This window comes from Pelecanus crispus, chromosome 2 (genome assembly GCF_030463565.1).
Source record: "Pelecanus crispus isolate bPelCri1 chromosome 2, bPelCri1.pri, whole genome shotgun sequence".
NCBI lineage: Eukaryota > Metazoa > Chordata > Aves > Pelecaniformes > Pelecanidae > Pelecanus > Pelecanus crispus.
Window position 1 is genome coordinate 43,656,408 of NC_134644.1, and position 22,326 is coordinate 43,678,733.

At 46.0% G+C, this 22,326-nt stretch overlaps 2 protein-coding genes across 5 annotated transcripts; one reads left to right on the forward strand and one right to left on the reverse strand.

Moving 5' to 3' along the window:
• Positions 1 to 2,888: 2,888 nt before the first annotated feature.
• NKIRAS1 (NFKB inhibitor interacting Ras like 1) lies at positions 2,889 to 13,363 on the reverse strand. The gene is made up of 3 exons (XM_009484216.2): positions 13,270 to 13,363; positions 5,941 to 6,182; positions 2,889 to 3,128 (listed from the first exon to the last, which is right to left on the reverse strand). The coding sequence occupies exons 1-3, from the start codon at positions 13,361 to 13,363 to the stop codon at positions 2,889 to 2,891; spliced, it is 576 nt and encodes a 191-aa protein (XP_009482491.1).
• A 1,716-nt stretch (positions 13,364 to 15,079) lies between these two features.
• Positions 15,080 to 19,924, forward strand: RPL15 (ribosomal protein L15). 4 transcript variants are annotated; one of them, XM_075704784.1, is made up of 4 exons: positions 15,080 to 15,122; positions 16,099 to 16,283; positions 17,302 to 17,438; positions 19,569 to 19,924. In XM_075704784.1, the coding sequence occupies exons 2-4, from the start codon at positions 16,112 to 16,114 to the stop codon at positions 19,872 to 19,874; spliced, it is 615 nt and encodes a 204-aa protein (XP_075560899.1). In that variant the 5' UTR covers positions 15,080 to 15,122; positions 16,099 to 16,111; the 3' UTR covers positions 19,875 to 19,924. The 4 variants fall into 4 exon arrangements, with proteins under 4 accessions (XP_075560899.1, XP_075560901.1, XP_075560900.1 ...); XM_075704786.1 differs by having other exon boundaries at positions 16,102 to 16,283; XM_075704785.1 differs by lacking the exon at positions 15,080 to 15,122 and adding an exon at positions 15,391 to 15,560.
• Positions 19,925 to 22,326: the final 2,402 nt, after the last annotated feature.

A 22,326-nucleotide genomic window follows, 5' to 3' on the forward strand; every position in this document is an offset into this window, starting at 1 on the left:
AGGGAGCTGATTTGGGGTGACTGATCAGCACAGTATGTATTCAGCAGGATAGACATTTAAGAGGAACGGAGAAAGATCGTTCAATTTACTAACTTTTTTATACTAATTTTTCTCCATTTTCTTCTGAAGGGACTGTCTAGCTCTGTAGTAGGTAAGTGATCCCAGTGACCTAGGACAGGTTTTGAGTCAGTGGAATAATAAGAACAAATACAAGTCCTGCTTTTTAGCTACTACATGATATTCTGTACTTTATTAACCCTAGGTAAAACTGTACTACAGTGAGTTTCATTTTGATTCATTACCAGCCACTGTGTGTAGATTTGTTTTCAGAGGAGACACTATATTTTCCATCACTTGTCAATAAAATACTATGGTATTTAGAAAAGGCAATTGATTTGGTGCTCAAAAAGTGTCAGGATAAGCTTGTGAAAGAAAACAGTGGGTGATGGTTGCTTATGTTGAATGCCCAAAATGATCTAAACTTGTTTCTAACAAATCAAAGATAACGTGTTTGCCTGTATGTAACCTGTTTGGAAAAACGCCCTTCATCATTCAGATGATCCCTTTTCCTCTTGTCTGTCTTAAAACACTGTCAAATCCTGAGAGTCCAGGGGAGCGAGTGAGCAAGCTGATCTCATGTGACATGGCTCTGGCAGCCTACAGGTGACATCAGTCTTGGCAGCGGAATTGGCACCGAGCTGCAGGGTGCAGAACTGGACAAGAACCAGTCATCTCCGTTCCTTCCATCTCCACGCATTTTGAGTTAATTCTGACTTGTCAACCTGCACTCCCTCGGCTCAAGGGCCAGCTTCATTGATGACGTGCAGTTAGGAGAGGTTTTTGGTTATTTTGATTGATCCAAAGCTGAATCAAGTCCCTTCTAGATGAAGGGTTCTGCAGAGCTGAAGAGGAGGAACATAACCAATTCCTTGGTGAGAGATTGCAGCAAGGAGGTGGATCGCTGCTGCTCTGAAGTCACCCCCACTTCCCAAGCATGCAGGCAGATGCGGCGTCTTCTGGGTAGGAAGAAGCCTTGAGTACATGTGTGTTCGGTAGGAAATGAGTGAGGAGGGAGTGTTGTTCTGCAGCATCGCTGGGGACAATGACTATTACTAGCCTGGTTTGGGGAGGTCATGCTATAGTGCTTAGTCAGCTGCAGTGTTGCAATGGAAACACTTGTATGTTTCTAGTAGGGCATTACAAGAGCTTGCTCATTCATAATTGCTCTCTTATCTTACTCCTTGGCCACAGCAATCCAAACTGTATTGAGCAAAGCACATAAACAGTTTCGTCTACCTTCATTATAAAGGTAGGAATACCTGCTTAATTTTCAGTGAACTGTACTGCTGCTCTGACATTAGTAATGCTGACTGACTTTATTTGTCAGTATTCAGGAAGAGCAATCCTATAAGCACACAGCTTAATTGTGATCATTAAGCATGCTTATTATTTAGCAGTTATGATATGACAGTGCAAATATTGCTCGTGGTTTTGCTGACTCACAGTGAAATTCTCAATATTTGTTCAAAACAACATTAATTCAGTGGAAAATGAGGGAACTGGGTACTTCAGTTTACTCCCTCTCCCCACTCTTGTCTTCAAAGAAAAGCTAGTATCAGTATAAGAGGTTGTTAGAGGCCAAAAGCTGGCCACTCTCTCTGGGAATGGTTGTTCATTCTGTCCCTCTCTACCCAATCTTGTTCTAATTTACTGTCAGGCTGACCTAGGACAGCAGATTCCTGCAGCACAGGTTTACCAGCATGGAGAGTCAAATTCAGCACATACGGTTGTGCTCCTGCTGCTGGATGATGTGCGGCATATTAAGACCAAGGCCATTTGTACAAGTATTTCTGGGCCTCTGCCATGGGGATGTTCCCAAAAGGCATCCTCCTACGCACCCTAGCTCCCTCTCACAAAGTAGTACAGCGCTTCGTACCGGTTGTTATCTGGCTTGTAGCTACGTACTGAGGGCGGATTACTGCAGCTTGGCTGAACGGCTGCAGTAGGAGTATTATGCAATGCACTAAGCAGAGCCCGGGCAGTACCTCCTGCATACAAAATTGCTCTGTATAATTTCTCAGTAAAATTATCACGTATGCGAATGTGACTGATTTGTACTGGACATGTTGGAACAAAACCACATACAGCTATGTTGTCCTTCAGGTTGCAGTTAAATTAATAAGTGCTCTGAGAGCTTTTCTGGTTTGTACAAATAAATTCCTGAGCTGAAAGCACTACTGGCCAGACTTTGCTGACAAGCTTTGTGTCGGGGTAGATCTGTTCTGGTATCTATCTCCCACAACATTTGGGGTGCTTTCTTTTTCTTTTCTTTCAGGCACTAGCAGAGCTTGAGCAGCTAAATGAGCTGGTAGTTGTTCCTCCTGCCCCAAACGTTTCTCCTGCAACAACACACTGACCTCAGCCTCCTGCAGCACCAGAAAGCCCTGTGGCCCTGTTTAAGGTCAAGGTAAAAGGACTGTTGCCATTTCAAGCATATCCTCTCTCCAAATTGAATGCTTATTGCAGCTAGCACTCTCTGTGACTAGAGGCTATAGATATGCAGGGGGATTGCTTAATGATAAGCTTGTTGATTTTTCCCTCAACACGGCTGTATCCAGGCATAGTCAAAGCCCCTGCTAGAAAGGTGTCCACCCGTCACTCCATAACCCTTGTAGCAAGATAACTCCTCTCGTGAAGTGCTTTTTACGGCTTTTACCACCAGTGACTTTTCCAAGCCAAGTCCGTGAAAAGGAAGGATACCTCTTAGCCATAAGCTTGCTGATTTTATTGCTGAATGAGATTATTGCTTTAAGTGAAACTGTGAGAAGCAAATGGCACAGAAAGGACTTAGGCTGTGACCTGGCAGCAGCAGACAATGCTAAGGTGGCTTAGTTATCACAGTTATTCCCTTTGCTTTTCCTTCCAGGCAAGGGAAATGTTGATTTGTTCTGGGACTGGGAGAGTTTGCTAGCTAAGAAGGTGAAGGGCTCAAGCAGTGTTTTCCGATCTGTCACAGTCACTTCCCACAGTCTCACTTTCTCGGCCCTTGCCCATTGCTGTGCTGCTTCTGTTTCCACTTGCCTTTGGTCCAGGAGGTCAGTTTTGTTTCCCAAGACAATAACTGTTACCTACAAACAAAACAAAAGGGTGAGCTTTATACCAAAAGCATCCACCATGCACAATGCTTTTAAACAGCAGGCAAGTAGCAACGCAGTTCCGACCCGTTCTTTAACTTAGCACTAGCACCAGGTAAGCTGCGTGTAGTTGGAAGATCAGGGTCTGGGATCTGAGTTAGCCTCATCTACTTGTGGGCTGGGAGCTGGTTTTAATCATAGGATATGCAGGACTTCCCCTTCTCCCCCTGATTGCTTAAAGGGAAACAATACCCAAGAGAGCCAAAGTTGAACAGCCTTATTCTCAATTTACGTGGCAATTGAGCTGCCCTAGACAAATGATGAGAGCATGACATCTGAATAGGTCAGAGCAGCGGATGCTTGCGAAATGAAAAAACGCATCATAGCAGAGAAAGCCCAGACCCCACAGCTGTGGATTTTGCTCAGCTTGTTTCTTCTCAAGCCCCAGCCTGCAATATAACCGAAGCCAACGCTGCCACGGGGCAGCCTGTGCAAGCAGCCCAGGCGGGCTGAGCTGCGGAGCCGCTCTCCCAGCCCAGCTGGCTGCCCGCTCCCACAGGCATGGTAAGCCCCCAGAGGGACCTAAGTAGACAGCCTTCTGTCACCGAAAGGGTCAGAAAAGCACCAGTACCACCCTCTCGGAAGCAGTTTCAAGAGCAGCTGGTTAGCTAACCAGAGCAGCACAGCTGTATCAGGTCAGACCTTTAGCTGTAAGGATCAATCAAATTACTTCTTTATCACTGAGACAGTACAGTGTGGCTGAGCTGGGTGGCCTGCCTGGTACTTCAGTTCTAGGAAGTGCTGAAGGTAGTGCTGGCCACAAAGTTACTGTGCCTGCCTATTTTAAGTTAAACATTTTTAGAAAATGGTTTACCAGCATCAGCTTTTAGAGGAAACCATGCCTATATTTATAGTTTGAGGTCCTTAGTGAAACCCTGGTCTCATCTCCACACTAGTGGTTTGACAAAGATCAAGTGATAAAGTCCTCTCTTGCTGCTGATTCGGGGGTTTTGCTGTGGCCACACCTGCTTGCTCTTTCTGGTTCATCAGGCTAACTCCAGCTTGTCTTCTGTTTCTTTCCAGCTAGAGATGTTTGTCCTGTTCCTGTGAGGTCTGAGGCTTCTTTTCTTTTCTATAGCAGCCCATCCATGGTGTTTGGAAAAAATGTTTTTCCCTCTGCGAAGGCTTTGAAAGAAGCTGTAATCTTCATACGCATTTACCGCATGCTCCAACTGAATTTTACCTATGGCTAAGCTCTGTCAGAGAACACAACCCCTATTTAGTATAAAATTTGGCCAGGCTTTAAGGTGCACGTTGGAGAGCCCCCACAGCCAGCAGAGGCAAGGAACCAGCCATCAGTGCTTCCCGTCATCTGCCACACAACGGGGGACTGTGCCACTCAACAAGATGAAGTTCTGCCAGCTCAGAAGCACCGTGTGTGGAGATACCTCCCTAATGCAGTTAAGGACACATTCTAGCAGAGCCCAAACTTTAAGCCTCCTGATGCTATCTTGAGGTAGGACTCCTGATCTTACCTTCTACCTGCTTCAAAGCATATTTTATATGCACCAGAAATCACAGGAATAAAATTAATCTATCCAGCTGGTTGCAGGCACAGCTTTTTTGACTATGTTATCCTCAGTCAAGATCACAACTTTAAACTCTCCCAGAGGATAAGCAAATTGGCTGTTTTCTAAAATACTTGCATGAGGTAGAACAGAGAGAGGGACATAGACCCTGTTGGGGCTGTGACTCCCTCTCCGCGTTACAGCATGCTGTAAAGTAACAAACCGGGGCCCTCGCAAAACACAGTGCCTGGGAAAAATTTCCTGCTTGTCCACCTTTCCTTGCCCTGCAGGGGAGTTACGATTGACTCCCGTATCCCTGATATACGTGACAGTCTGCAGCTCACGCCAGCCCTACCAGCTAACATACCTCTCCTGTGACTGCATATTCGGCTGCCGTCAAACTTGAAGCCTGCCTTGTCCACCACCCTATGTGTTGTCAGTACTAAACAAGTTACATTTTTGGGAAGTCTCTCCCTACCATTATCCAATTAATTCTTCATGCACTTTTATTTTTTTTTAACAGCATAAAACAGACATTTGGAAAGCTGTAGGCTAAAGACATTTAACAGGGAAAACTACTTGAGAATATAAAGATACTGTAAGAAAAGCCATAATGCTAATGCCACATGCAAGTTATAATTGTTTAGCTAAGCTGGAACACTGTCAGCTGAAAACACTAGCTGCTTTCTAAGGGAAAATAGAGCAGTCATTTCACACAATTGAATTGATTCAATATGGTTGTTAAAATACATTAAAGCCGCTTTGCCAATTGACTAATGTCTGGGAGACCCATTGTCAATTACACTAGTTTGTAAGCCATCAAGTACATGAATACAAAACAAACAAAGATAATGCCCTTCGTTAAATTTTTCTATGCACTTGACTTCCCGTGTACAATATCTAAAAAAACATATGAACTGCACTGCTGTAGACCATATGTTTTATTAGTCATAAGTGTCCTGGCTGGTGCATTCAGCTAACTGAATTTTAGCTGCAGTAGAGGAAGTAAGGAGGGGGGAAAAAAAAAGAAACCTCATTCTTTTTCGTGACCTGCATGGCATGTGAATTAGGCTTCTGCAGCATGAGAAAGCTTCTTTTTGCTGGATTGGCCAAGGCTGTGGGTATATTCGTTTTCCTCTGTATGAGAGTTCTACAGAAACAAAATCTACGCTTTGCAACCTTAACATCCTATCACTGATATACCGATAAGCCAAGCATTTAAGGCACCATGCATTTACCTCCTTTTTGTCTCTAAAGACATCGATCTCCTTTTTGAGCAGTTCAACTCTTTGGAAAGCTTCGAGGCTGGTCACAGCATACACGAGAATGAAGCCATCAGCGACAGAGAAATAGTGTTTTGGCAATTCTATGCCCTCTTGTAGACCCCTGGTGTCATAAAGCCGTAACTGTTCTTTCACGCCTCGGTCTGTCTCAACCGACGCTAAATATACATCTTCCATTGTGGCACCCTCTTCTAAGCCTGTTTTAAAACAAGCAGGAAAGTTCAACTGGTGTAAGTACAGCGCCACTACAAGAATTATTTGCAGTACAGCAGAATTTAACCCCACAATAGCTTTCAGTGCATGTTTTCCAGAGTGACTTGACCTGGACTCGACCTTGCCTGACATGCCCATGAAGGGCTGTATTCATGGATCACCACACCAGCTATTTACAATAGTGACACTGTGTAAATACAACCATCTAATATATAGGCACATGATTATGCCTGTAAAATTAATCTCTACAACGTGCACATTCAGGATAATACAAGATATATAGCTCTTCCCCCAGGTTTCCCAAACTCCAACCACCCAGTATACCAGTTCTGTGCCAAACATGCTGCAAACGGGCCTGCCCAAACATACCCTTTTGGAAGAACAGCCAAGGAACACCAGATAGTCAAGTACTAACATCTTGAGCCTACTTCTTTGCTTCGTACTGAGCTGGATCACACGGCAGAAGCAGGAGCCAAAGGAATAGTTCTGGAAATGAATGTGTATTGGTGGTACAACTAACCAACAAGTGAAATCAAGCCAGAAAGGGAAGGGCATGTTTGCATGCAAGCAAAGTTGCATGCTGTATTTACTCAAATACACAATGAGCTTTTTCCATCCCTTAGGGACCTAAAATGACTCACATTTGCTACAGGAGCAAGCTCATTTACTGCAAGGTAAGAGCATGCACAAGGTAACAATCTTTCATATATATATCACCTGCTCCATGGTAACTATCTGCATACTGGCTCTCCTTCCTCTCCCCTCGTGGTAAATGTGAGGTAATTCAAGGCAGCTTACTTTGAACTAATTAAAATGGGGTTTTTTTCCGAGCCAAACCTGAAAACATACAGATCACCTTAGCTTTGCAGTCCCCTGGATGCAGATGCGTAAGGTTACAGGTCCCAACAAACTATGTATAGTGTAGCTGGGCCACTTTCAGAGTCGGTTTTAAGTACTCATATAAACCCTCTGCAATCCACTTTTTTGCCTCCACTGCACTCCTGTACACACGAATTGTTTGCCGTTGCAGGGCTACAATAATCAGCACTGCATTATTCTCTTTGTCTGCCAAAAAGGGACCATATTAGTGCATTGTTTAAGAAAACATAAGGGATTATCTGGTCTGTGAAAATAAGGATTTTGCTATATTCAATGACACTATTCAAAATACTTCACATTGACAAACAAGCTAAAGCATTCCACCCACGCTGATGGTTTCCCATGATGTATGCAGCATTCCTGCGCAGGAAAGTGGCACAAGCTGTTCTTTTTGCCCCTCTCTGTGCAGCCTTCATAGATCAAACTCTTATTAGGTTTGCAACGAATTAATTTCTCTCGCCTCCAAATATAGCTGTGCTAACGTGCGGCAGAAAAACTAAGAGCAGAAGGACAAAACAAAGGTTAATAAAAAGAGGAAGCGCGAAGGCATTCTGTGCGGTTGGAGAATGTGTTACAAGGGCATTTTTAAAGACTGAAGTAGGTAATAGAGCCCTTTCTGGTATAGCACTGTATTTTTTTCTTGCTCTGCTTTCTTGCATTGTACAGACAGCTCAAGGAAATATCTAGTATCAGTAAATACTACTTTGGTAAGAAGGACTGAACCATAAGTACCTAAGTTTTCTTTTTAGAAAGCAATGAATAATGTTGTACAGGTTTTTACCATCTAAATGCTGCACTGTATTTCAACAGTCTTTAATATATACACATTCTCCTGTGACAGTCTCTTCCTAATGGCATTAAAAGTAGCAGTGAAAATTATGTCTTTTAACATCCTACTTGAAAACGAAGAGGAAAAATTAAGATCTGGGAGTTAAGTCAGCAGAATAGAGCAACAAATTTTGATGTGAAATGGAGGGGCGGGGGGGCACTTTGGACAGAACTGCAGTATGCAGCAGTATCAAGATTCCAGAGGTGAAATTTCACCTCTGTACATTGGGGGAGGGAGTATATGCAAGTAGATTCCTAAGCAAACACAGATAATTTTTAGACATACCTGTGTCGCCTTATTCTAGGCCCTGCTTCCAAAGCCCAGACTGCGTGCTAGCCACGTCTTGCTGGCAATGATATTTATACTTCTTGTTAGTACCACCCCATTCACACACTTTCCCAGTCTCCATTCAAACACGTGCCAGGCAAGTTGTACGAGCGGCAGAACTAGTCAGGAAAGCCCAGCGTCCTAGGTGGGTGTCTGGCACCATCCCACCCTCCCTGCCACAAGGACCCGGGTTCTCCTTCCCTTCGCTGGCATCCCCAGCCATCCTCCCACCTTCACTACCCGGGTGGGCAAGGGCAGCTTGTGCTGGGGAGTTACTGCCCTGCAGGCTGCTGCCAGCTCAAGTAGGTTTGCCTTGGAGGAGAGCATTTTCTCTCTCTCCTGCCACCACTTTTTCTAAATTTACAGAAATATATTTTGCGATATCTACTCCTGTGACACAGATGAACAGGCAGATGGAACCAGCTTGCAGGTTCAGAAACTATGGGGGGAAAGGGGAACTAACAAGACAGTGAACAATCTCATAGTTTCTTTGGAAACTAAAGATGAAAAAAGTTAGGGAGGAAAGGGAAGAATAGACAGGAGATTGATACCGTTCTCTAGCACCTACTTAGCCGGTGCAAGTTTTGGGAGAGGCAGAAAGATCTTCAGCTATGTTACCGACTGCTGCCACAGAGGAACTGCAAGGGGAAGCCTCAGTCATAAACTGGGTGGTGTTTCAACCTCTGGTGGTTTCCCAATGAGGAAAAGAAAAGGTTCAATATACTAATGAATACTGCACACTCAGTCTAGACAAGGCAGAGACACTGCAAATACCAAAATAAAGCAAAATTTGATGGATGGAATTTCAGAAGTTCCCAAATGACTCTCAAACATAAATGCAGTGCAGATTTTGTGTCATCTTGAGTACTTTTGAAGATCGCCTATGTAATCTCTACCTCCCTCTTCCCAGAAGGAATTTATTAGCAAATAGCTCCTAAAGCCTGCTATTCCTTGCATTTCTACAACTCCAGGATAACACTGTATCTGAGGATCCCTGACTTGGAGAAGAGCTGGACAGGAGTCAACAGGAGCTGGTCTATTTAGATTCGGCTGCTAGTTAAGTACTGGTCCCACCAACCAGTAGCCACAGTTGTGACCCTCAGTTGCACACATTCAGCTCCATTTTCATCCATTGCTAAAATACAAAGCTGACTGCAGCTCTGCCAGGAGGTAGTTTTGATTTAAGAAACAAAGATGTAAGAATGTATAATTTGGTTAATTAGCCCCCACATCTTTGGAGCTGTGAAAGCCAATATCCCAAATCTCTCCAGCTGAGACCAAGTGAGGCAAATTCTCTCTTGTTATGGGTTCTACCACAGTAATATATGGTGTTTTCCTTCCCAGTTTTACTAACTGATAACTCATGATTTGAAGTAGCTGCTTATGAACAACCTGACCACACCAGCTATTTACGCAGCTAGGAGGCAGAGATAAGGAAAATCGTATTTTCCACAGGAAAAGTTCTTATCTCCTCCTGCTTAGCTGATAAGCTTTACCATAGGTTGAAGGGCCAGACAGATTTTAGAGGCAAAAGAAAGACTCCTTTCTGTGCCAGCACCAAACAGGAGCACTGTTTAAGGAAAAACACCTATCCTCTTTACAGACACATCCCGTGCGAAAGGTAAGCCAGCACCTCTCCTGTTAGCTCTCTCAAGAAAGCTCAGGACAAGCAGTGCCAGGTACCACAGGTGTTTAGTGGGACAAACTTCTGCTGCCAGTCAAGGACCCATTTCATGACCAAGTGGAAAAGACTGGCCCCTCTTTCCTCAGGAGTGCAACAGAAGGTGGAGGATTTGGACAAACGCAACATTGAAGCCACAAAAAGAGAGACCATTCCAGGTACCAGGCAACCGTATGCATACATGCAAGCCTTAACAACTATTTGGCCCAACCTATGGCAATATAGTCCCTGCATGACTCAAAGCTAAACCTGCACCCATTTCAAACATCTCCTTTCAGGTTTTGTTTGATTCTTTGTCTCAGTTTAGCCACAGAGGCTGCCATGCAATATGTACGTTGCTTTACACAGCTCTGACAGCATCTCTCATCTTTTTGCCCTCTCCTTTCTCATCCTAGGGCCCAAGCCAAACAGCCCCTCTTACACTTTTAAAGCCTAGCACAAAGCCCAGTACCACACATTGTGCTCACATGCTCCAGGGACACAGATATTCCTTTTTCAGGGGTATTCCTCCCTCCCTAGTAATTTTTCCTCTGACCTCAAGCAATCTTAGTGCCTTTGCAAGAGTGCTAGCTGCTGACCAGGTAAGCAACTGCAGCACTTTCAGGCTTCATCCATGACAAGCCAAGGAGAGCTGAAGGTACACATTTTTCTAGGAAGAAAAACACAGCACAACTGGGTTTACAGCACCATCACTACACAGCCAGAAGCATGGGCTCAAAGCCAAGGGCTTTATATAGCAGCGTGAACCCTCCAAGGACACTAATCACTTCCCTGATAGCAGCTGTGCCACCACTCCTTTTTACAGGAAAGTCAACAGGAGGCACGTTAGCACTGACATAGACGCATGGCTGATTTACAGCCAGGAGGAGACCCCCATGTCAGTGGCTAAGACACCTCGGAGGATGGCACCAGACCTCGTGCTCTGAGCCTGCAACCAAGTTCGAGCACTCCTCTTGTCACTGGGAGGAGCACGTGGATGCCATCCAGAACAGAGAGACTCCATGTGCTGGCTCAGCAGTCCTCCCCATGGCACCCTGGCCCCTCTCCCTGGCCCTCGGACCGGCCGCAGAGCTGCTCCTGATGTCAGTCAGGAAGCACAGGTTTTGAACCAGCTTGTGTCCGTGTCGCCGTACCCGGTGAGCTGCCTTGCTGGTTGGCTCGGAACAGACGGGCTTTCAGCAAACACAGTGGTCCTTTTTGCCTCCTGCCAAAAAGGCCAGCAGCCAAGATGTACGTGTCAGCTTTCTGGAGCTCGCAAGCTTTAGGAAACGAGGATCGAGATTCAGTAATCATGTCTTAAGCATGGAGGGGCCACCCCTGCAGCAGTAGCAAGAGCAATGGGTCTGTGAAGTTTAAAGCAGCTCAGCTAAGGAGCAATCAAAGACTCGCCATTCCTCAAACTCTGTCCTTGCCCAGCGAGACCCTCACAGTGGTGTCCTGCCTCCACAGTTTGAGGGTTAAATCAATACAGATTGGAGAAGTAGCTAAAGATCTTCTGGGAACCATTTTCACCAGCCCATACTTCAGGCACCCTCTGCCAGAACTGCCTGTGGGCTGAGGAAGATGCAGGGACGATGGTGGCCACTCAGCAGGACTGCCAGAAACACCAACGTATCCCCCCAAATCCATCCCCCCAAAATGTGCCTGATGGCACACGTGGGTGATATCAAAAGCGCTGGGCTAAGGCTGCTCATCCCTTGGAGCTGCAGTGGCTTCGTACGCACCCTCTCCATGCTCTGTTCTTGACTCTGCTACTTGCCCTCTTTCTCCGAGTGTCTTGGGAATAAGATTTGACCAAAATCATAAAAAACAGGAGGCTACCTTCTTCCTTCTCCCCTTGCACCCCCACCTCCGCTATCAGCTGCTTGCTGTTAACTCTGAAAAATAAGAGCAGAGTTGCAGGAAAAGAAAACTGATCTTTTAAAGAGCTGGGGGAAAAGTCTGCATTGCACAATGGCCAAGCTGGAGCGGAGCATTCGGGAGCAACAGAGGGACACCCACAGCTAAATGCTGGGCACGAGGCCTCCCTCCGGTTCTGTCAGCCAGTATCCATGACGTTGTATAATCATGTACATGGCTGGCTCCATAAATAGCTCCTCCGATCAGCAATACCCGAATACCCTTCCTGCCTGGGTCGCTAATAGGAGCTCGGGGCAGGAAGTAATGCAAGGCAATACGATTTAAGCAACGTGGCCTTGCTCATGCTGCTCGGCTGTCTCTGACAATCACCGAGCGCGGAGGAGAGGCAGGTCGGTAGCAAAGGGAAAAACCTTCAGCCTGCAGGTTTTGCAACCTTCATGCTGAAAGCTACACAGGGCTACGTGCATAGGGCTCGGTAGGATGCTGGAAACAGATGTTGCTGCAACATTAGAGGAAATCCTCCTTTTAAACAAAGGTATTAGCACGCAGTTCTGTATCACGTTCTGCCAGCAAATTCCTCCCATCCACACATTTTAAAGGCGCAGTGCCTGCAAAGCACCGTTCTAGAAATCCTAGTGGTTATCCAATAACTTACTCCAACATTTAATTTAGCAGCCCAAGGAAAAGATACAAAAGGACTAGACATCTTCTGTCAAAGCCCTGAGATTCACCCCTGGTGCCACCCCTTGTTTCTGGGTGAGGCAGGAATAATTCATCAGCCTGCTAAGCGTTGCCCTTCTTCTCAAAGCCAACTCATGTGGAAACAGAGGGGAAACAAGGCGGCTTTGCCTTAGAATCATAGAATGCTTTGGGTTGGAAGGGACCTCCTTCTTGCCTTTCTTTGGTGCACAGCAAGTCTCAGACATCCCATGCTCCTCTCTCCAGTCCATTTTCTATGGGAGGATTTCTGTGAGAGCCGAGAAGCTCGGCCCTCGAAGTTCAGCACAGAATGTGGGACCTAAAGCAGAGCTGTTTTTCTTTTCAGTGCTTTGATTAAATATTAGCCAAAACCAAGGAAAATAAAGCTTTAAGACGACAGACCAAAAGTCTAAACAGTCTCTCCACTCATCACATGATATCTATTTATTATTCAGGCATCTACAGCATCTTTCAGGGAACGAGATATTATGTAAATAGGCAGCAAGCACATCGCCTACTTTCTGTGTTTGTTTCTTTTTAAACATTCATGTATTTTGTAACTGGGAACACGACGGAAAGGGTTCTTCTCCAAGCCTCTTCTAAAAATTGGTAAGCGAGGGACTACAAATTTCAAGAACTGCCCACAGACGCAACAAAACCACATTAATTTCCTCCTTCACCTCAGTGCAGTTCACAGTCCTCGGTTACTGCTTTTTGGGGGCCCACACAGAACAAGATTCTGGAAAAGGAAACAATCCCCCCCCCCCCCCCAAAAAAAAAAGTAAAAATATCTCACCAACAGTATGCTTTCCATAGAGAAGCTGCTCCAAAATTGCAGTCTTTCCCACCGAGGCCATTCCACAAACCACCACCTTGTAGCCCTTTCCCATCTTTCCCGAGAGGGCAGGGTCGGCCGGCGAGCCCTGTGCAGACACCGGACTCCGTTAGCCTGGCGCGGTGGCAGAGCTCGGCACCAGACAGAAGCGAAGCCCCCAAAAGGCGAGAGGCAAAACGCGAAGCAGCGGGTGACTCGCAGGCACAGCTCCCTCCCAGGCGCTCACCAGCGACTGATATTTTTAGGAGCAGACTTTCCTCCCACACCATTTTTTAGGGTTTTAGGCTGCTGCCATTGGTGCCGACGCTTGCTTGCAGCCTCGTCCCTTGGCCCATCAGGCTCGGGGAGACTGTTTGGGAGCGCTGAAGTGTGCAAACCCTCTGGGGCAGGGGCTGTGCTTGTTGGCACGTGTGTACACGGCAAGACTTGCGTTATCAGACTTCATGTTTCTGCTGCGGGCCTGATGGTATCTGGTGGCATCAGGTTGGCTTCTGGAAATGCGACAAAGCGGCAGTTCCTTCCCTTTTATTTCATGCACAGAAAGTTTCTAGCTTTTACAGACTAGGAGCTAGAAAATAGGAGCGTTAAAGGCAGAAGCACAGGAAAGCAAATGCAAAAGCAGGTTTTTAGGTCTGTTTTAAATCGGTTTGGATGGGCGGGGGTTGGTTTTAGCAGGAGGCCTCCAGAAGCCGGGGGCAGTTCCCTCTGCAAGCGAGCCATGGCAGGGCGGCAGGCCCTCACTCTCCGGTCACTGTCGGGAGCAGTTTGCCACAGAGCGAGCCAAAGAGGACCTTCTGAGGACCAAGGCGGGCTGGCGTTGTCCTGTTTCCATTCCAGTTTAACTGGGTAATGCTTCACAAGCCAGGGTGCTCTGCAAAGCATACACTGAAAAACAGAAAGGTCACCCCGCAGCCGCAGGGAGACGGGTGGGGGACTTTCGGGCAGGGAAAGCCCGATTCCCATTTTGATTCCCATTTTGATTCCCCAGCAGGGCCGGACACCTTCACAGCAGCAGGCTGGGGACGCTGCTGGGAGCCGGAGAGGGGCACAAAAGCCTCACCAGCACCAGGCCCCTTCCCTGCTCCTGCAAATTCACCTCTGTGCTCACGCTCACCTTGGCGGGGAGCCCTGCTCCGGGGAGCCCCCCCAGGCCTGCAGCGCCGGGGGCTGCCTGGCCCCAGCCAAGGGCACTGCACTGCTCCCCTCCCCCAGCACTGAACAGGCCTTAGGGCTGATTGTAGGGCTGCTTTCTTTTCCCCTTAGGATTTATGATTTCTCTTTATGGGGGGTGGTTAAATTATTTTTTAGGATTTTTTTTAAGGCTTCTTTTCAGGATTTCTTTTAAAGTACTTTTGGTTTTTTAGGTCACACCCTCCCCCCCCCCCGCCCCACTCCCTAGCTAGTTTGGGGCTCTTAGCGGGGAGAGGGGGTGTTTCAGAGGATGCCCCGGCTCGCAAAGCCCCTGCCCCAAAGCCAGCCCCCTGCCTGCAGCTCCGCGCGCCCCCGGCCCCGCGCGCGCGCGCCCCCGGGGCCGCCCCTCCCCCCCCAACCCCGCGCCGACCCCAGCGCGAGCGCGCACCTGGGCCGAGCTTCCCACGGCGCCCCATTGAGCCGCGCCGGCCTGGCGGGCCGAGCCCCGCCCCCTGCCGCCCATTGGCGGGCGAGCGGGCCGGGGCGGGGCTGGGCGGGGAGAGCGGCCCTCCCCTTCGGACTACATTACCCATGAGGCGTCGCTGCCGCCGCCGGAAGCGCGATGACGCCGCGAGGGGTTGTGGGAAAGAGGCCTCTTCCTTTCCGGTGCTGGGCGCCATCAGGTGAGGGTTTGGCTGCGCTCGGCCTTTCCCGCAATCCGGTTCCATCCCGGGCCCGAGGCGGCCGCACGCCCGTCCTGTCGCTGCCCGCGCCCGCCGCCACGCTGGCGGGATGGGACGGGCTCCTCCCGCGGCGCGGGGGCTCTGCGGGGAGCGGGGCCCGGGCGGGCCGCGGGCCCGGGGAGGCCTATGGAGGGCCTGTGGGCTGCGCCTCGTCGGGGCAGCCTGGCTGCCCGGGCTGTGGGACGGGGAGGGGATGGAGGCGCTCAGTCGGGCCCAGGGATGCCCGGTGTGAGCGGAAGGCCGCACACCGCGACGTAGCGGCTGCAGGTTGATTACAGGCCGCACGTCTTGACTCTCGTTTGCAGTTCGTTTGTGGTGTTTTGTGCCATAATGCAACCATAAAGAAGGGGTAGCTGTGCCGTGGCTGGGCAGAGAAGGGTATGGAAAATCACAAGTGAACAGTTTATTCTTTTGTGCAAATAAAATGAGCTGCGTTTTTCTGATGATGATTTGGGTGCTAGCTTGATGGGGTTCACTTACATCTGCTAATTGCTGCAAGTGTGTGAGAGGGTAATGGTTTTTAGAAGTAATTAAGCCACATGAAAAGTAAAGGCCATGCCATGCCACTCCCCGTCACATACTTTATGGATTAACATTTACAACTTGGTTCAGATGTTAGCTATCAATTTTGGTAGTATCTGATGTACACATCTGAAAAATTCTAAGCTAAGAAGTTCAATGCTTAAGACCATAAGATAAGGAAGAAAATTGCTGAGAATGGTAACTGCTGTGTGTCCTATTAGAGGCTGCCAAGTGTGAGCCATGTTATCAGATGTGGCAGTGGTGTAAAGAACCTTGAGAGCATCCTCTGTGGCAGTGGTGTTACATGTGTGGTTTTATGCCATGTCTCTGTTGGAAGGTGTTCAAATCCGGGGTCATATTTGGTACACTTTTTTTCATGGATTTCTCGATTCAGCAGGTAGACAGACATGGGTGCCTACAAGTACATCCAGGAGCTATGGAGGAAAAAGCAGTCGGATGTGATGCGATTTCTTCTCCGTGTCCGCTGTTGGCAGTATCGCCAGCTGTCTGCCTTGCACCGAGCTCCCCGGCCCACCAGACCAGACAAAGCTCGCAGGCTGGGATATAAGGCCAAGCAAGGTAATGAGACGAAGAGGTGAAGTCCATGTGCTTCGTGATGGAGTGACTGAGTTTTATGTCAGCTTCCTTCCTTCAGTGATAGTAGAATAACAAAATCCAAAACGTAAATATTCCCCAAGAAACTGAAGTGTCCTGCATGGAATGAAGTTCATATTATAAATGTGTTAAATTGGTAGCAGTGCCCACAGCCCAAAACCGTGCTTTGTGTAATTTTGATTTCACGCCTTCTGTGGCCATTGTGGCAGATGGAGATCAAGTGGGCTTTGGCTTTAGTTCTCGCTCTTGTGCTGTGTTACTACTGCAGAGTTGACCAGTGCTTTTAGGTTTAGGGGGGTGTCCTTTTTCTGCCCACATTTTATCATGTGTTACTTGGCTGTATTACAGCTGTATGTGCTTGAGTAAGCAAGATGAGGTAGTTTGTGCTGTCATTAGAAAACAGTTACTGGTCAGTGAAAGAAACTTGGGGAAAGTGGCCGTCCATCTGCAACTTGAGCAAATTGTTGAAACACCATTGGCTCACTATGAAAAGATAAAGCTAAGAGTCTATGCTTCTGTTACTGTTCGTGAAGTTTATCTAGTTTCCTCATTTCTCAGTGTTTATGGATGGTTTGTGCTTTAGTGCTTTATGAATGCTACTATCAGAATACAGGATTTCAGTTTTGGGGTGGTTGTTTTATTGGGTGTTTCAGGGTGGGAGTTTTTTGTGTTGCAACATAGCTGTAGCTGCTCTTAGTGTATTTGGAACTGCATGGTGGAAAGGTGTCATAAACTCTGGTTTAGATGTAAAAAATAGTCATGACAGGACATCGCTTCCCTTACTCAGTTGTGATGGAAGTAACAAAAACATCTTGTGGTACCCACCTCCACTTGTAGGTTTTGGTGAAGATTGGTACGGTGACCTAATTTTCATGTGAAGCTTCTGGGGTGGGACATGCAGTATGGGCATCAAAATTGCCTTGTGATTTGCACTTGCTACACTACAGAATTCTTCTAGTACCTAAGTCACCATTTCTTTTAGGTTATGTTATCTACCGCGTCCGTGTTCGCCGTGGTGGTCGCAAACGCCCAGTCCCAAAAGGTGCAACCTATGGTAAACCTGTGCATCATGGTGTTAACCAGCTGAAGTTTGCCCGGAGTCTTCAGTCTGTAGCAGAGGTGACTATTTTGGTTATTGCTCAGAAACTTGCTGGTAGGAATGTCTGTCTTAGTCTGTAAAAGTTAAGAATACTCGGAGACAAAGAAAAACCCAAACAACTGTTTTGTTAATGTGTTGGGTAAAAGATCTTGCATACTGATGGCAGGAAAGCACCAGAATGTCTTGAAAAGCTGTATTGAGACAAATGAAAAAACTACGCAGACTTTACAAATGGGGTCTGGGGAAAGGACTGCTTAAGTGGTTTATTGGCATTCATAGTGTATACTTGTTTCTAAACTATGCCACAATGTTTGTAATGAAAAATAGACATACAACTAGTATAAACCCCAGTAAAATAAAGGGTTAGGCATGAGAAATACAAATTCATATATGCTAAGGTATCTGACTTCACTCATCACTAAATCCCACCTCTGTGTTCCCTGCCATGTTGTATGCATTGCCAGCTTTAGGTAGTGGTCCTTTCACAAAGTACCAATGAGTTCCTGTCTTAAAGTTTGTAGCACCTGTTTGTGTAGTAGGAGTGCCGCATAGTGTACTTGGCTCTATCATAGGATCTGAAAGCAGCACACCAGAGACCTTCTGGTTCTTGTAAAAGACTTTTTGGTACCTCACAAGCACTAAGATTGGTGGTTAACTTGGTTTTAGGTGAGATGATGTTACCTGCTGAAATACTCAAAATGGAAACTTTCATTCAATGATACCTTTGTTTCATAATGCCACAATAGTAGTATTGAAGAGGTGTAGTTCTCGCCTCTAGAAAAAACTTTCGGTGGGTTAGAATTACTACTCGTCTGCACTCTCAAAAAGAGACATAGTGAAAGAATAGAGACTGCTCATTGCCTTTCCATCTTGAAGCAGAAGACTTTTCTGTTCCCAGGACTTAAAAAATATTCGTGACTTCCAGTTTAATGCAGTGGATTTGTTTAAAAGGGGGGGATGGGGACACACCATAAATGAGACATGCTAATTTAAAAGAAACACAGATGATGAGTTCAGATTAAAAATGCAGTTCTGTGTTTTCAGTGCTTACGGCATGCTCTTCATATATGCTATTACCAGATATCTGATGGCTAATCACATGCTCATTTGTGGTGACGGTTCATGGAAGGGGTTATTGGCCCTCAGTTTTAGCTTGAAATTTTCTGAATCTGATACGCTCTTTCCTGGAAGACTTACGTTTTTCAGACAGAAATATAAACCCTCCATTGTAGCTATTATCTCCACATAGAAGCTGGTTGAGGGTGGTTGGTGTTTTAATGTTTAATATATGCATTGCTCTCGCATGCTAGAATAAAACAAGGACTTGAAAGAATTTTATTACATATGCAGAAAATAGGTGCTGTTTAGTGGAAGACTGTAGTAATAGGTTGGGATCACATTGGGATAGAAGATGGTGGGATCCATTGGTTCATGCTTTCCCACAGTGATGATAAAGTCTGAGGATTAAACACACCTTTAGGGTTTTAAATAAGGAGCATTCTTGACAGGAGAGGCAGATGGAGTTGCATAATTTATATTTTCTGCTTGCTTTTGTTTTCTAAAGTAAGGCTGCTGCTTTCCAACCACAAGTGAGGATAGGAATAGCAAGCACTAATATACCAGCAGTGGAACAAAGACTTGTTACATCAGCTGTTTCTTTTCTCCTATCAGTACAGGCTTATTCTCTGCAGAAATGTCTTTCTCCCCTGTAGGCTTTGGATGTGCAAGTTGATCAGTCTTTTGTAACTTCCCACAAAAGATTGTTCCATGGCCCCAAGTGCAGCTTGTGCTCTTCATCTTCGCATTGAAGTTGTTTTGAACTCTGTGTTTGCTTTCTGGGTGCTTCTGTGTACATAGTTCTTTTGTCAGCCAAGCACCTTCCTCCTTACATTTTTTTAAAATCCATTTCATGTAGGAATCCAAGCAACCTTTTTTTTTCCCCTGAACATGGCATTCCTTTCAGCTGTTACTTTTTCTTGCATCTTTGCAACTGGAAGGAGAACAGTCCTTTTAGGAAGAGAGAGTCTCGCAGGGCAAAGGGAAATTTCTAGCACCTTCAGAATTTTAGGTTTGAGTTACTCATACCTTTCTGCATGAAGAGTGCTCTGCATCCATGACTTTACAGCCTTTTGCATTTTTTTTCCCTCTAGGAGCGTGCTGGCCGTCACTGTGGGGCTCTGAGAGTCTTGAACTCGTATTGGGTGGGTGAAGATTCCACTTACAAGTTTTTCGAAGTGATCCTGATTGATCCCTTCCATAAGACCATCAGGCGCAACCCTGATACCCAATGGATCACCAAGCCCGTTCACAAGCATAGAGAGATGCGTGGGCTGACATCGGCCGGGCGGAAGAGTCGTGGCCTTGGCAAGGGCCACAAATTCCACCACACCATTGGCGGCTCACGTCGTGCTGCCTGGAGAAGACGCAATACCCTGCAGCTGCACCGTTACCGTTAATTCTTGTAAATGTAACGATCTAATAAAGCTGATGCGGGTTGCAGAATTTAACAAGTGCTTCTGCTGCTTCTTGGTTTGTGTGAAGTGTAGAATTCTCCAGGACTTCAGTTGTTTCCATATTTTGAAAGGTTTTTGAAAATGTAATTTGATATCTGTGAAGATTGTAGGCCCCAAGCATAGAGTTCTGCGATGGCTTTCACTTTTGATAAGACTGAAAAGACATGTGCAGTGTGAATTGAAAGCTTAATGGCTAAACCATGTTCTTTTTTCTGTTGGTCTGAGTATACTTCACTGTGTGTAGGTTGGGGTTGCTGTGTCCTGTGCTTAGACTGAAGGCCAGCTTTGATCTTGTGCAATGAGATGTAAACTGAAAGTGCTAGTTTATTTTTTTATAGGTGATTAAATACTAATGGCGATTTTATTTTTCAAGTTGTTTTTTTCTATGTCTTCAGTGTGAAATCGGCTCTTGAGCCCGTGTTATCTGCAAACATAGGCTAAATCGACTAAGCACAGAATAGGAGGGTAAGGCTTGCTCCATTCATTAAAGTACACAGTATTTTAAATATGGACACTTCCCAAAGAACTATTGGATGTTTTAGGTTGACTAATAAAATATGGGCCGTAGAGTAGGTATTACTTCATTTGTGCAAGATTCCAGGCTGTTCATTTTACGTTTTGCAGTGGAGACTGTTTCTTAGATCTGCCCTTTGATACCAGAACAGAGAACACTTCTCTGGTGTTGGAGCTGCATTCTGGTTTAGTCTGCATGGTTAGGTGGTAGAATTAGTCACATTTGGATGACAGACAGTTATAATCATAGATTAATGTATTTTAGGCTACATTGTGTGAAATTAGTGTGACCTTTCAGCATCAAGTCAACTTGCACAGAAATGCTGGAGGAGAATAACTGCAATTTCTGGTAAATTAGCTGCATGGCTGTCCTAGCTTCCACAGATTTCATCCATTGGGTAGTGATAGGAAAAGGGATTGAGAAAAGGCTCAAGAAGTAGTTCTGCCTTCCTTGAGCCTCAACTTGTGATGTTTCCACATGTTTTTAAACAATGTAAGTCGAGACTGAAATGTCCAAGATTTGCCCTTCAACTGAGAAATTAACTTGCTTTGCTCTGTAAGTTCTTACAGGAGGATGGTAGTCTGAAGAAGAGACTCTTGGCAGTGTGTTCTTAAAGCCAGGAAGAACAGCTCAAAAGGGCATGTTTTGTTCAGCTCAAATAAGCAAAAAAATTAAAAAGGATTCTTTTGTAGCTATGTTAAAAAGTGCTATCTGCTCCTCTAAAGAAAGGAGATTTTTTTTTTTTTTTTTTTGTAACCTTCCCTGTGTGGGAGGAACTAGTATTAGGAAGAAGAGGATTCTTGAAAGCAGCTCCTGTGATGGTGTAGGACAGGAAAAGGAAGTTCCTCAGAGCAGACTCCTAGGAGTCTGATGATACTGTACTAGAGCTCGCTAAGCTGCTTGGGACCCTTGCCATTGATGGGGGAAGGTGGCTCGGCAGTCAGCACTAGTGCTGGGTCACTTGCCAGGGTTCAAAACTTCTAGTGCCTGGGGAATGTCTTCAGTGAGACTCACCTGAGGTTTCCCCTCGTGGTCCTGTAGCTTTTTGAACTTTAAAATAGGGGAGGAATACTATCCCCTCCAACGTTTGTTGAGGTCTACTGATAAGAGTGTATGTAAGAGGGTATGGTATTGATCAGACTAGCTAAGGAATTTGAAACAGATGGTACTGCCTTCAGCGGGAGCTCTGGGTACATAACAGCTCCTCCCAAGTCTTCAGGAAATGAGATCGCCTTAGCGTCTTCTCACACTGGAAGTGTCTTATGCACTGTTGAACAGTGTTTTGGGTTGGAAGGAGGGGAAATTGCAGTGCAGTATTAGTGTGAAGAGGAGAGTCAAATTTTCTTAAAATCTGCATTTAAAAGAGGCAAAACATTGAGGAAAAACTTTTGGTTTGGGGTTGTTAGCTTGGGAAACCAGGCTTAGAAAGAGGTTATGTGATCTCTGCCTTTCCTGCTTGATGATTTTTGAACTTGTTGGGCAAGCTCCGCAGAGGTTGCAAGTCTATTCCTCACGAGTTTGAAAATCGGTCATCTGAGGCAGTAGTCCTAGTGACAGGCTGTTACTTGAGTTCAACCCTCCTGATACACCAAGAGTTTGCCTGAAACACTGATACTAAGCTGTAGCTGAAGGGGGCAGGGGGAGGGAAGAGGAAGCACCAGGAATTTCACTGGTGAAATAATTATTAAGACACAGAGGAATCTAGTAATTGGTTTCCAAGCCATCTACTTCGCTCTGCTTGCAGGACTGCTTATTTCTCAGTCTGAACAGGCATGTTTTAGACATAATTAAAAGAGCTGTCTGGTTTCTAGGCAAGACAAAATGAGTACCACAGTCAAACTGCAGAGAAACAGGGCTGCACAGTACCAGCCTGTTTTAGCC

Coding starts and splice junctions, on each gene's coding strand:
- NKIRAS1 (XM_009484216.2), bottom strand. CDS start 13,363: ATGGGAAAGGGCTACAAGGTGGTGGTTTGTGGAATGGCCTCGGTGGGA. Junction 6,183..13,269: donor CTATGGAAAGCATACTGTTG/GTGAGATATTTT, acceptor GTTTTAAAACAG/GCTTAGAAGAGGGTGCCACA. Junction 3,129..5,940: donor TCTTTAGAGACAAAAAGGAG/GTAAATGCATGG, acceptor TTTTGTTTGTAG/GTAACAGTTATTGTCTTGGG.
- RPL15 (XM_075704784.1), top strand. CDS start 16,112: ATGGGTGCCTACAAGTACATCCAGGAGCTATGGAGGAAAAAGCAGTCG. Junction 16,284..17,301: donor GGGATATAAGGCCAAGCAAG/GTAATGAGACGA, acceptor CATTTCTTTTAG/GTTATGTTATCTACCGCGTC. Junction 17,439..19,568: donor GTCTTCAGTCTGTAGCAGAG/GTGACTATTTTG, acceptor TTTTCCCTCTAG/GAGCGTGCTGGCCGTCACTG.